At 37.1% G+C, this 13,308-nt stretch overlaps 1 protein-coding gene across 1 annotated transcript in view; it reads right to left on the bottom strand.

Annotated features, from left to right (window-relative positions):
• Positions 1 to 13,308, bottom strand: part of FAM162A (family with sequence similarity 162 member A) — a 41,607-nt gene that overhangs the window by 3,615 nt on the left and 24,684 nt on the right. The window contains exons 3-4 of the mRNA XM_043997192.1: positions 11,777 to 11,885; positions 2,639 to 2,747 (exon numbers count right to left, since the gene is read on the bottom strand). Coding sequence (XP_043853127.1) covers positions 2,639 to 2,747; positions 11,777 to 11,885 — 218 coding nt within the window. The remainder of the gene's footprint in view (positions 1 to 2,638; positions 2,748 to 11,776; positions 11,886 to 13,308) is intronic.

The following is a 13,308-nucleotide window of genomic DNA, read 5'->3' as shown; positions in this document are numbered from 1 at the left end:
TATTTCTTTTCCCGCACGAAATTAAATTATTTGGAAGTCAAATTAAACAAGCTTAGAGTTTCTCAACTGAGGTTATGAAAGCTGAGTTAAATGATGCTTGCATTTACTGTTATTTTCCAACTCTTCTGTGTTATTTTTTTCAACAATTCTTGCAAATGATAGAAAACTGGATCTATAATGAACAACGTTATAGAGTAGGCTGCTTCTGGCTCCTACTTCTATCCCAAAGAGAAGAGAACAGGGCAAACAGGAGAGACCTAACTGGTAAAGAAACCTAACATGCCCTTTCATAATAGAATTTGCAATATTAGGATCTATCATATTTTTAAACAACTTCTAATACAATAAACATTTATTAAGCTCCTACTATGTTCCAGGCAGTGTGTAATGTATTGGGGATACAATTAAGAAAAAGAAAAAAAAAAACCCTCTTTAATCTTAAAGTAACACAAAACTTTACATGTGTTAAACTGAAAGCATCTCCTTAGGGATTTTGAGTACCTCCTCTAAGTGATGAAATGTTAATAATAGCTCTCCTTGAACATTGTACATAGTACCAACAACATTGTGTTTGATCAACTGTGATAGATTTGACTCTTCTCAGCAATACAATCATTCAAGATAGTTCCAAAGGACTCATGATGGAAAATGTTCTCCAAATCCAGAAAAAAGAACTGTGGAATCTAGATGCAGATTAAACCATACTATTTCTACATTTTTTGTTTTCCTTTTTTGAGGTTTTCCCCTTTTGTTCTGATTCTTCTTTCACAGCATGACTAATGCAGAAATATGTTTAATGTGATTGTACATATATAACCTATATCAGATTGCTTGCTGTCTTGGGGAAGGGGGAAAGAAAAATTTTGAACTAGAAATCTTATAAAAAATAAATGTTGAAAATTATCTCTACATGTAACTAGAAAATAAAAAAAATACTTTTATGATTTAAAGAAAAAAAGCTCTCCTTTAAAGTTTACAAAACACTTGTCTTCTAACTTAACTATATTAGGCCAAGTTGGGAAAATAAAATATCCAACCAAAGATGAAAATGAATTAGACTATATCAATGAATTTCCCAAAGTAATTTGGCCATGAAACACTCTGGGGATTGAAATATATTGAACAAAAGCATAAATGCTAATGTGGAGGACATAAGGGAATAAAATATTGATGATAAAGGAAATTTCAGATAGTTTTGTAGTGAAAAATCATTATAAATATGATGTAAATACATGATTTAAGTCAATGTTAGAACAGGAAGTCTCGAACTTTTTAGATTCAGGACCCATCCCTTTACACTTTAAAAATTACTGAGAGGGGCAGCTAGGTGGCGCAGTGGGTATAGCACTGGCCCCGGAGTCGGGAGTACCCGAGTTCAAATCCGGCCTCAGACACTTAACACTTACTAGCTGTGTGACCCTGGGCAAGTCACTTAACTGCAATTGCCTCACTTAAAAAAAAAATTTACTGAGGCTCCCAAACAGCTTTTGTTCATGTAAGTTGTATCTACTGATATTTATTGTTTTAGAAATTAAAACTGATAGGGGCAGCTAGATGGCACAGTGGATAAAGCACCAGCCCTGGATTCAGGAGTACCTGAGTTCAAATCTGGCCTCAGACACTTAACACTTACTAGCTGTGTGACCCTGGGCAAGTCACTTAACCCCAATTGCCTCACTAAAAAAAAAAAGAAAGAAATTAAAACTGATAAAATTTAAAGAATACTTATTAATTTATTTTAAAACATTAATAACCCCCTTATGTGTTAATGTAAATAATATATTTTTCTGAAAAATAATATTTTCCAAAACAAAAAAATGTCACTGTTTTACATATTTCTGCAAATCTTTTTAGTATCTGGCTTAATAGAAGACAGCTAGATTCTTTTATGTGCTTTGGCATTCAGTCTTTTGTGACATATTGTTTTGATTAAAGTATATGAAGAAATTCTAGCCTCATATAGACAGATGAATTGGGAAAGGAATATTTCACTAGGCAAATAACATATAAATATTATTATGAAAATAGTTTTGACGTCTTGGACCCCCTGAAAGGATCTCAAGGATCTTCAGGACCACATTTTGGGACCTGCTTTAGAAGAGAAAATACCACCAGCAATCCTGTTATAGAACCCCTGTGAATCAACAAGGTTACATGGGAACAGTTTGGGAAACTCTGAGATGATATCTAAGATACCTCTGGTATAAAATCCTAGGAGCAGACTGAACTCATGGCTCTAAATTGCCAAAAGAACAGTAGAGCAGTTCTCTCCCATGGTGAGTAGAAGTAAGTCATAAGAACAGCAAACTGAATCAGTTTTTCTTTTGCTAACTATAGCCCCACCTACTTCTCTGCATACTTATTCCTTCCTCATCTCCAAAGCTAAGAAAAGCTAGGTGAAAGGAGATGCATGTCTTGTTACTCTTGGAGACACCTGGACCACCAGATGTTTCTGAGTACATACAGGAATGAGGAGGGAACAAAAAGAGTATAAACTCTAGACCTTGAATCTCTCTCATGTCTAAATCCTGCAGGCAGGGTTAGAACTTTGGCTGTTGGCTATTACAAGATAGATCAATATTTGTTCCCCATGTTATCACAGAAAATAAGAAGGCACAGAGGGAAAATCTACACTTACCTGTTTTCCCTGAAAGATCATGACAATGCATCCCAATATAGTCAGGGCAATCATGATGTAGCTGACCTTGACCCGGACCCTGTTCTTGGCAGCATCAAGCATTTCAAACCTAAAAAACAAAACACCAAAAACCAGATAATTTGATTTGTGTAAGCACCAGGAAACATGTCAGTCCATTTTATGTCAGAGAATCATTGAAACAAATGAGGTACATGTCCAGAGGTGAACAGGTCAAAAGTCACACATGAAGTAAAAGAAGAGAAGAGTGAAGACAAGTCCTCTGAATCCAGACCCAACATCTTACCCATTACACCACACTGACTTTCCTTTGTGAAAAAATAATGTGGTTTTTGGACTCCCAGAGGCCTCTGCTTGAGGGCCAAACTCTGGAGCCTTGCCTGATCTGTTTCAGAGCCAGCCCAGAGTCAGTAAAGTTGGACCTAAGACTGTGAATAGAGACAATTAGAGATTAAAACCACACCTATTTGAAAGCCTTCCCCTCAGAGGGTCTGTCCTCTAGACTCTGACCTCAGCATGTACTGCTCAGTTTAATATGGACCACCAGTAAGTCCAGTAAACCAATAGATTTGAATGATGCTAGCCAATTATCTTGAAGCAGTGTTTAAGGGCTGCCTCTCCTCCAAACCTCAACAAGCTTACGCTCTCACTCTCATGCTCTTAGCCTGGGACTCTGAAGGGAGCACATAATTCAACCCTCTTCCTAAGAAACAAATCACCTATACTATATTTCTGGTAAGCAGTTTCTCAGTCTCTATTTGGATACCTCTGATGCCAAGGAGTTCACTACCTCACAAAGTAGCTCATTCCATTTTTGAACTGCTCTTGTAGCTAGAAAAGCTCTTCCCCTTATTAAACTGAAATCTCCCTTCCTATGATTTCCACTAATTGTGGAATGCTTTTTTGCAGAATAACTATTTCCTCATTCATATGATATCCCTTCAAGCATCTGAAGGCAGCTATCATGTTTCTCCTGGCTCTTCTCTTTTACAAAGTGAAATCGCTAACACTGTAGGGAACATAAAAAAGGTGAGATACATTTATAGTATGCTTTAAAAAAGAGTTCCAATGAGGAGAATAGGGTTAAGGGGCCTCCTTATTTTCCAGTTATATGAATAAGTAGGACAAACAATGTCTAGATAGAAACATCAATAGCAAGATAAACAAATCTCTTTAATCTGTAGGATCTTTTCCTATGGTAGCACGTGTTCATATTTTAGACTTGCCTAGATATGGATTTGTCACAGATCCCAGAATTATGCAGAAGGGCAAGTCTGTGACCATTTATCTGTCATCAAATACACAAGCAACCTCTACATAGCACCTCTACTGGGACCAATGGGTGTCCTTCAGTCAGCTTCACACTGTCATAGGAGAAGTGTCAAAATAAAATTATAGAAACAGGGGTGGACATATTCTCATTTTGCAGGTAGGGAAATTAAGATTACTAAAAGTAAAGAACTTACACATAATCTTGGGCAAGTCAGTGGTGAGTTTAAACAAGAATCTATGTTTGTCTTGTTCTATTCTGTCCAAGAGACTTGAGTGTCAATGTATCAACAATTTAGAGAACATTTAGAGAAAGTAGGACATTTCGATAAAAAGTCCACACACAATACAAAACACCAAAAAGGTATGATCCCAGTCCAAAAGGAAACATTTATATTTACAAAGTTCTTTTACATTATCTCATTTGATCCTACAACCTCCTTAAAAGGTAAGTGGGATAGGTATTATTATCCTCATTTTATAGAAGTGTAAGGTGAGTTTTAATGCAGCTAAATGACTATTGTTCCTTGGCTAGTTTAAGTGTCAGGGCTAAGACTGAAGCCCAGGTCTTTTGAAGTCCATCACTCTTTCCACTGAACCTTGACAGCTGGTTTAGACCAGTGAGACCAACCTATCATCTGAAATGATCTGCTCAACTAATCCATGAAGTCCTAAGAAGTATTCTCCCTCAGGGTAAAAAGAGATGGAGAATGATAAAACAAAAGAAACTAGGATGGAGGGAAATACCCAGTAATCATAACTGTGAATGTAAATGGGATGAACTCACCCATAAAATGGAAGCAGATAACAAAGTGTATTAGAAACCAGAATCTATTATGCTTCAGCTGGTGTAAAAAAGGCAAGGGTAACAATCACAATATCAGACAAAGCAAAAGGAAAAATAACCTAATTAAAAGAGATACTCTAAGAAACTACATTTTGCTAAGGTGTCATAGACAATGAAGTAATATCAAAAAATTTTACAGCAAGTTTCTCTGATAAAAGCCTCATTTATCAAATATGTAGGGAACTTGGCACAGTGGATAGAGCACCAGCCCTGGAGTCAGGAATATCTGAGTTCAAATCTGGCCTCAGCCACTTAACACACACTTACTAGCTGTGTGACTTAGCAAGTCACTTAATCCCAATTGCCTCACTAAAAAAAAAAAAATATGTAGGGAGCTGAATTAAATTTATAAAAATAAGAGTCATTCCCCAGTTGACAAATGGTCAAGGGATATAAAAACAGGAACTTTTCAGAAGAAATCAAAGCTATCTATAGCAATATGAAAAAAATGCTCTAAATTATTACCGATTAGAGAAATGCAAATTAAAGCAACTCTGCAATACCACCTTACACCTATCAGAAATTACAAATGCTAGAGAGGATGTGGGAAAATAGGTATAATAATGAACTGCTGGCAGAGGTGTGAACTGGTCCAACCATTCTGGAAAACAATTTGGAACTATGCCCAAAGGGCTATAAAACTGTTGTACATCCTTTGACCCAGCAATACTACTCTTAGGTCTCTATCCCAAAGAGCTCAAAGTAAAAGAACCTATATGTACAAAAATATTTTTAGCAGTTCTTTCTGTGGTGGCAAAGAATTGGAAACTGAGGAGATATTCAGCAATTAGGGAACAGCTGAACAAATTGTGGTATATCATTGTGATGGAACACTATTGTGCTATAAGAAATGACAAGGGGAATGGTTGCAGAAAAACCTACAAAAACCTATATGAGGGGTAGCAGTGGATAAAGCACCAGCCCTGGATTCAGGAAGACCTGAGTTCAAATCCAGCCTCAGACACTTAACACTTTACTAGCTGTGTGACCCTGGGCAAGTCACTTGACCCTGATTGCCCCACAAAGCAACAAAAACCAAAAAACCCTATATGAACAAATGCAAAGTGAAATGAACAGAACCAGGAGATCACTGGATAAACAATGTTATAATGATGATAGACTGTGAAAGACTTAGCAACTTCTGATCAATAACATGATTCAAGACAATTTGGAAGGACTCATAATGAAAACTGCTATCAACTTCCAAAGAGAGAACTGATGAACCCTGTATACAAATTGAAGTGTAATTTTCTCACTTTATTTTTCTTGCTTTTTTGGTAATATGGCTACTATGGAAATATATTTTGCATGATTCACGTGTATAATAGGTATCCTATTGCTTGCCTTCTCAGTGAGTGGGGGGAGGATCTAGAGGGACGAGAGAATTTAGAATGCAATTTTTAAAAAAACTTCTTAAAAAAATAAAAAGGAGGAAGAAGTATTGTCCGTGACAAGTTCTTATGTTGACTTTTCTCTTTTCCAAGCAAGCTAGGGGAACAGCCTGGAGCAAAAACAGATGATGTTCCCAAGTTTGGAGAGTGCCAGTTGCCTAAAAGTGAAATTTCAGACACTTGAGATATTTTTGGTAATGCTCAGTACTCTTTCTTCCAGAAACAAGAATCAGTAGCCACGAGAATGGATCAGTTTGCTAATGCCTTTATATTGTTCACAAAATGTGTTCCAATGGAGGAAAAACATTTTATTTTCTTCCATCACATTTGAGAAATAAACAACAAGATTCAAAGAGATTGGCAAAAACCAATCTGTTAGGGGCAGCTAGATGGCGCAGTGGATAGAGCACGGGCCCTGGAATCAGGAGGACCTGAGTTCAAATCCGGCCTCAGACACTTAATACTTACTAGCTGTGTGACCCTGGGTAAGTCACTTAACCCCAATTGCCTCACTAAAAAACAAAACAAAACAAAACAAAACAAAACCAATCTGTTATTTATCACACAAGGCACAAAGTTTGGCATCACTGACTCAGGTCAGTTAACTGCCCACAACAGAAAAAGGAGCTGAAAAAATTATTTCAGGAAATAGGTTCTGGCAGGTGAACCTGGCCACTTGAAAGAAGGATTAGGGCAATGTCAGAGATACTTAGAACTTTTGCTGGTCAAACAAGTCAGTTCTGGTATTTTATATGACTGCATTTTGTATCTATCCACATAAAGAGTATATTTAAAATATACAATCTCAGAGAATATTGCAATCTAAGCAAAAGACATTAGGACACCCTAAGGGCTGTGAATGAATCACAGGATTGTGGGATTTAGAATGGAAAGGGACTTTATAAACAATGGATATATGGATAGATTTCTAGAGGGTCTGTAAACTTGAATGGAAAAAAATGTGATATCTTTGTTTTCATAAACCTTAGTTTCTTTTGTAATCTTAGGTATTTTATGCATTTAAAAACATTATTCAGAGAAGGGGTCTATGGGTTTCACCAATAGGGTCAAGGATGAAAAATACTTTTTAAAAATCTGAATGCACTCACTTAATTTGAATTTTTTTCCTTTTGTTTTATTGATGGTTTTGTTTTTAAATAACATTCATTTCCAAATATATCTCTCTTCCCAGTGAGCCTTCCCTTGTGCAAAGGATTTTTTAAAAAGTAAAAAAAGTAGGGGGCAGCTAGATGGTACAGTGGATAAAGCACTGGCCCTGGATTCAGGAGGACCTGAGTTCAAAGTCAGCCTCAGACACTTGACACTTACTAGCTGTGTGACCCTGGGCAAGTCACTTAACCCTCATTGCCCTGCAAAAAATAAAATAAAATTAAAAATTAAAAAATTTTAAAAGTAGGGGCAGCTAGGTGGTGCAGTGGATAAAGCACTGGCCTTGAATTCAGGAGGTCCTGAGTTCAAATTCGATCTCAGACACTTGACGCTTACTAGCTGTGTGACCCTGGGCAAGTCACTTAACCCTCATTGCCCTGCCCCCCCAAAATTAAGATTAAAATTAAATTGGGAAAAAAAATTTTTTTAAATTAAAAAGTTTGGTAAAATCAATCTGACACATAGATCTGGTCTGACTGTATATAGCTCCATTATTTTATAAAAGGGAGACTGAAAATCAACAAATATTTAGTAAATACTTTCTATCTGCTCAGAACTATGGTGGGCTTCATGAAAGTTAAAAAGTTTAATGCTTCCCAGTCAAGATGGATGCCTGAATGGAAGCTGCCTGCCCAGCTCCCACATATCCAGGAAACAAAATATGTGCACCAAGACTGAATAATCATCAAGAATTGCATTAAAAACTACAGTGACTTTTTTCACCCTAGAACAGCACAAAAAGCTAGCCAAAAGCACAAAAGTAAAAGGAAAGGGTATGCCAGCAAAGCCAGCACCCACTGTAGGCAACTAAGACAGTGGTCTCCTAGAAATGGACCAGGGACATGTGTAGCCTTTAAGCTTCTGTGTCCTGAAGCAGCAACAAGAAAATGACCCAAGATGGTCAGAAAGCCCCAATGTGGAGGCCTTGGAAGCTGTAAGATATGGCAATGACCACAGTGGTAAACCCCAAGCCCAGAGGACTCTAAGGTTTCTAGCACTCTGTCCTCAGGAGACAAAGAGAATCTAAAGCTCCAACACTCTGAAGCTTAGTGGGAGCTAACTCCCAGGAAGTAGAGTTCAGCAAAGGAACTCAGGTGACCCAAGCGGAGATCCAAGTGGAGATGACCACCCTGCTCAAAAAGGTAGCAAGGGGTGGAGCTCTGGCATAAAGCCATAATTTAGGAACTAAAGGAGAGATGAATAAGTCAAAACATGCGTTAGTATACATTTTTGGGGGGGTTGATTTAGAGAAAACTCCAAAAGAAGAGTAGGTCTGTGTTTGCAAATAGACACTCAAAAGAAAAAAAAAATGGATTTTTCACAAAGACTATATGAATCCCTGGCAAGAGATTATACAAAAATAAAAATTCTGGAGAAAAGAAATGGAAATAAAATAAACTCCAAAGAGAGAGTAGTGAACTTTACTTAAGAAATGGAATCTCTGGACATTGTGCGTAGTGACAGTAGTATTGTTCAATGAGTAATTGTGAATGACTTAGCTACTCTCAGCAGTACAATGATCCAGGACAATCCCAAGGAACTAATGAGGAAGCATACTACGCATTGCTATATGTTAAGGGGCTAAAATTCTAGCTAAACTGTCTAAAATATCTAATGAGTGGTCGCCAATAAATTATAAGCTTTAGCAAGAGTTAGACTTTTAAGCATTTATTAAGGAGAATAAGAATTTGGTAAAGAGAGAGAAAAAGGCCTAGATTCCTATCTATTAAAGGGAGAGCACATTTCTAGCTCCGCTCTCCACCAGAGTCCAAAGGAAAGAGTGTCAGACCGAGCGCTACTCTCTTCCTTCTTCCTCCCACTACCTGAAGCCAAAGAAAAGACTCCTGGTCTTGCCCTCAAAGACCTTCACTTCATGGGTGGAACTCTTCTACAGTAAGTCTCCAGCAGGTGGCGTCATTCCAATCGTTACATATAGAAAGAACTGATAAAAAGAACACTTGTGGATTGTACATATATAACCTGATTGCAATCTTGTGGAGGGGGGAGGAAAGGGAGGGAGGGAAAAAATTTGGAATGCTAAATCTTATGAAAATGAATGTTGAAAACTACCCTTACATGTAACTGGAAAATAAAATAAAAATGTTTGTTAAAGAAAAAAAAGAAATGGAATCTCTGAAAATCAAAATAGACCAAACAGAAATCAGTGTCTCCATGAGACCCAACAAATATAACAAAAATAAAAGATTGAAAAAATTAGAAAATGTAAGCTATATGAAATAAAAAAACAACTGACATGGAAAACAGATCAAGGAGAGATCATTTAAGAATCAACAGATTCCCTTAAGACTATGATTTTTTTTTAAAGTTCTGGCCACTATATTTCAAGAAACTGTAAATGAAACTGCCAAGATCCATTATAACCAAAAGACAAAGGAAAGAAAGCCTGTGATCACCTCATAAAAGGAATTCCAAAAAGTCCCAGTAATGCCATGATCAAAATCTAGAGCTCTCACGTCAAAGAAAAGATAAAAGCATTAGAAAAAAGCAGTTCAAGTATGAAGAAATCATCATCACTTCTACTAAAACTGAGAGGACATCTTGGAAACGATATTGAAAAAAGCAAAAGCATAGGCTTACAGCCAAGAGCAATTTACCCTGTAAATGAAATATAATCCTACTGGGGGAAAAAAGACCTTTAATGTAATAGAGGATTTTTAAGCATTTCTGATGAAAAGATCAGGGCTGAGCAGGAACTTTGAAATAGAAACACAAGTATCCAGAAAAACCCAGAAAGGTAAATTTATTCAAGCAACTGGAAAGAAGTGAATGATGACAAAAAGCCCTAGAATCTTAATGTCTTCAAAGAGTACAGAAGGAGTTAAATAAGTAAGACCGGGGCAGGGGGTAGGGGGTCTTATTTCTGTTCTGAGGGTTTTGAGAGGCGAAAGAGAAGGAAGGATAAGAGGAATATACTAGCATAGAAAGGAGGAAGAAGGGTGTGGGACTTCCTACTTCTCATAATGGAGTGCATGAGAAGAAGTGTATAGAAACATGGAGGAAGGAATGGGGAAAGAGGCATTAAATGAACTTCACTCTTATCTGAAATGGCCAAAGGAGAGTTAAACACAAACACAATTTGGTATAGAAATTCACCAAATTCATACAGGAAAAAGTGGGAACAGGTTGGAGGTCAAGAGGGGAAATAAAGAACATCAGGGAAGAAGGCAGGAATGAAAAGAAAGGAAGGGAGAAGAGCAAAGAACTTGAATCTAAAGGAGATGCCTTAGATTGCCTTTTAGACAATTAGAGAATGGCTGAACAAATTATGATATGTGAATATAATAGAGTATTACTGCACCATAAGAAGCAACAAACAACTTAAAATAATTCTGAACAAAATGAAATGATGCAGTCAAGTAAGAAAACCAGGAAAACCATTTGTATGAGTACAAGTACGAGTACACTGTGGAAAACAAAACAAAACAACTTTGAAAGAATTAAGAAACCTGGACAATGTAAAAATCAACCATGTCTTCAGAGAAGTGGCTTCTTCATCTTTAAAACAAAACAAATTAGGTGACCTCAAAGTTCACTTCCATTTCTATGGTTCTGGTGAAAGGCAGAATTGCAGAAAAAGCCCTGAAACTCCAAGTCTAAAATCCCAGGTTCTAGTCTCAGCTCCACCAAAAAACTCCCCTCTGTCTAGAAAGTCAGTTAAGTTCTGTGAGCCTGTTTTATTGTCTATAAAGTGAAAATAACACCTCCTTTACTTACGTCAGAGTTGTGAGAGTCATATAAGATAATGTGAAAATATACTGAAAAAAAATCTGACATGCCATACACATGAAAGATCAATTAGCTTTAAAAACAAAGAAACCACCTCTCTAGGCCTGGAGGAGACTTACACAAAATTACACATCAAATGAGTGGCATAAGGAGGCTGGAACTCAGGGCTCCTCACTCCCAATTAATTCATCTATGTCTTCAATAACCAGAGTTAAGTAACTTTAGCAAATTAAAGAAATGGCCTGATGGTGTATCCTAATTGCCCTGAGACTCCATTTCCTCATATGTAAAATGGGGTAAATAATATTTGTACAATTTGCCTCACAAGGTTGTGAGCAATGTGCCTTGTAAACTGTAACAACCTAAGTAAATGACAATTGTTATTCTAAGGACTCACTAGGAAGGATTAGAAGAGACTGGAGAAGGACAGAGAAGGTTGACAGAAGAAAGGAAGACAAAAATACAGGAACTCCAATTCTACCATCAGACTGCCTTTAGGGGACTCATCAGGCACTTGGTTTTAGAAACCTTTGCCTCAGAACATGATCGTCCCCTTGTATGAACATAAGCAGGCATTCAAATGTTTGATGTGGAGGATACCATGTACACTACACTATATAGGAAGGAGCACTTGACAGAGAGCTGGGCTTGTGAGTTTTCTCCACCACCTTCTTACAATTTGGGTTCAGCACTCACGTGATCGTCTCTGGGATTTCATCTTCTTTTTTGAAACGGCCTGACCAGATCATTATCTTCTTTTCCCAGGGAGTGGGCTTATGTAATGGCACTCTAAATTTATAAAAGTCTGTGGAAAAACAAGTGAGAAACCTCACATTATTCAAGTTTAAGGCTCTCTAATTCAGTAAAGATAGTGACAGATAAATGCTCAAACAATAATATTAGCTGTACTTACATATTTTAAAACATATAAATCAAATGAAAGGACACTGAGCTACCCAGGGCTAACCCTTAGTTGAGAACTTCCTAAGAAATAATTCCTTTTTAAATTCCCACTGAAACAAAAAGCCTATTTACCAAACAAAACTTATCTATTATACATGGGGGAGACAGTATCAGAAATGGAGCAATAACAGAAACTCAAGAACATGGCAAATAAACCCAAGGTTAGAGTAGGGATCCCGATAATAGACAGCTATATAAACTAACATATTGCTATTTAACTTTTCGTGTGTTTCTGTGTTATCTTCCCAACTAGACTGTAAGCTCCTCAAGGACAGGATCAGTGTGTTTACCATTTCTCCATATCCACCTCAACACCTGACGTAATGCTTTACATCTGGCAAGCATTTGTTGATTTCTTTATCCATGGATTCTGTTCAAAAAGTGGAACAGAAAACTTTTCACTTCTTCAACAAACAAAATTAATTCAACAAACTTATTAAGCACCTACTGTGTTCAGAGCATAGTACTAGGTGCTAGAGGGGTACTAAGTTTAAATAAGACTCATCCTTATCATTAAGAATTTGTGTTCCAGTAGGGGGACCAAACATACACAGATAACATATATACTACTATATAATAATGCCTAAATACATTAAGTACTATCTTAATAGTACAAAGTACAATCTTTTTTGTTTTGTTTTGTTTGTTTTGTGGGGCACTGAGGGTTAAGCTAGTAAGTGTCAAGTACAGCTAGTGTCACGTGTCTGAGGTCACATTTGAACTCAAGTCCTCCTGAATCCATAGCCAGTGCTTTATTCACTGCACCACCTAGCTGCCCCCACAAAGTACTATCTTAATGAGGATGAACAAAGGCAGAACCTTAAGGGCAGGCCCTTAATCACAAATACATACAAAAAGGGTGTAACAAAGTCACAGTTTTCATTAAAGAGACAACACTGCAACTTCAGTAAGAAAAGCTATTAGATCAGATCCACCAATCCATCCAGCCCTAAATTTTCTCTCTGACAAGAGGCCCTCAAGAATATTTTGTGGAAGGGAATTGTCCTCTGAGGAATTAACCACAAAGAGCCAGAAACAGTCTCTTTAATGATTCATTGTGGTTTAGCATCCTTCTGGGTTGAAACCTTTCAATCCCTATTGTCAGCCTGAACTACTTCTGGTGATTAAAAAGCCTTTTTAAGTCTGTCACCTGTTGTGCTAAGAGTATTTCCTTTTATATATCCTAAAATTATTCTGTTCCTAACTCCATGGGTCATCCCTGAATCTTGATGTTCCAGAATTTAGAGAACAAATCTTCAATAAAC

The sequence above is a fragment of the Dromiciops gliroides genome, chromosome 3 (genome assembly GCF_019393635.1).
Source record: "Dromiciops gliroides isolate mDroGli1 chromosome 3, mDroGli1.pri, whole genome shotgun sequence".
NCBI lineage: Eukaryota > Metazoa > Chordata > Mammalia > Microbiotheria > Microbiotheriidae > Dromiciops > Dromiciops gliroides.
This window is presented reverse-complemented; position numbering and strand designations above follow the sequence as displayed.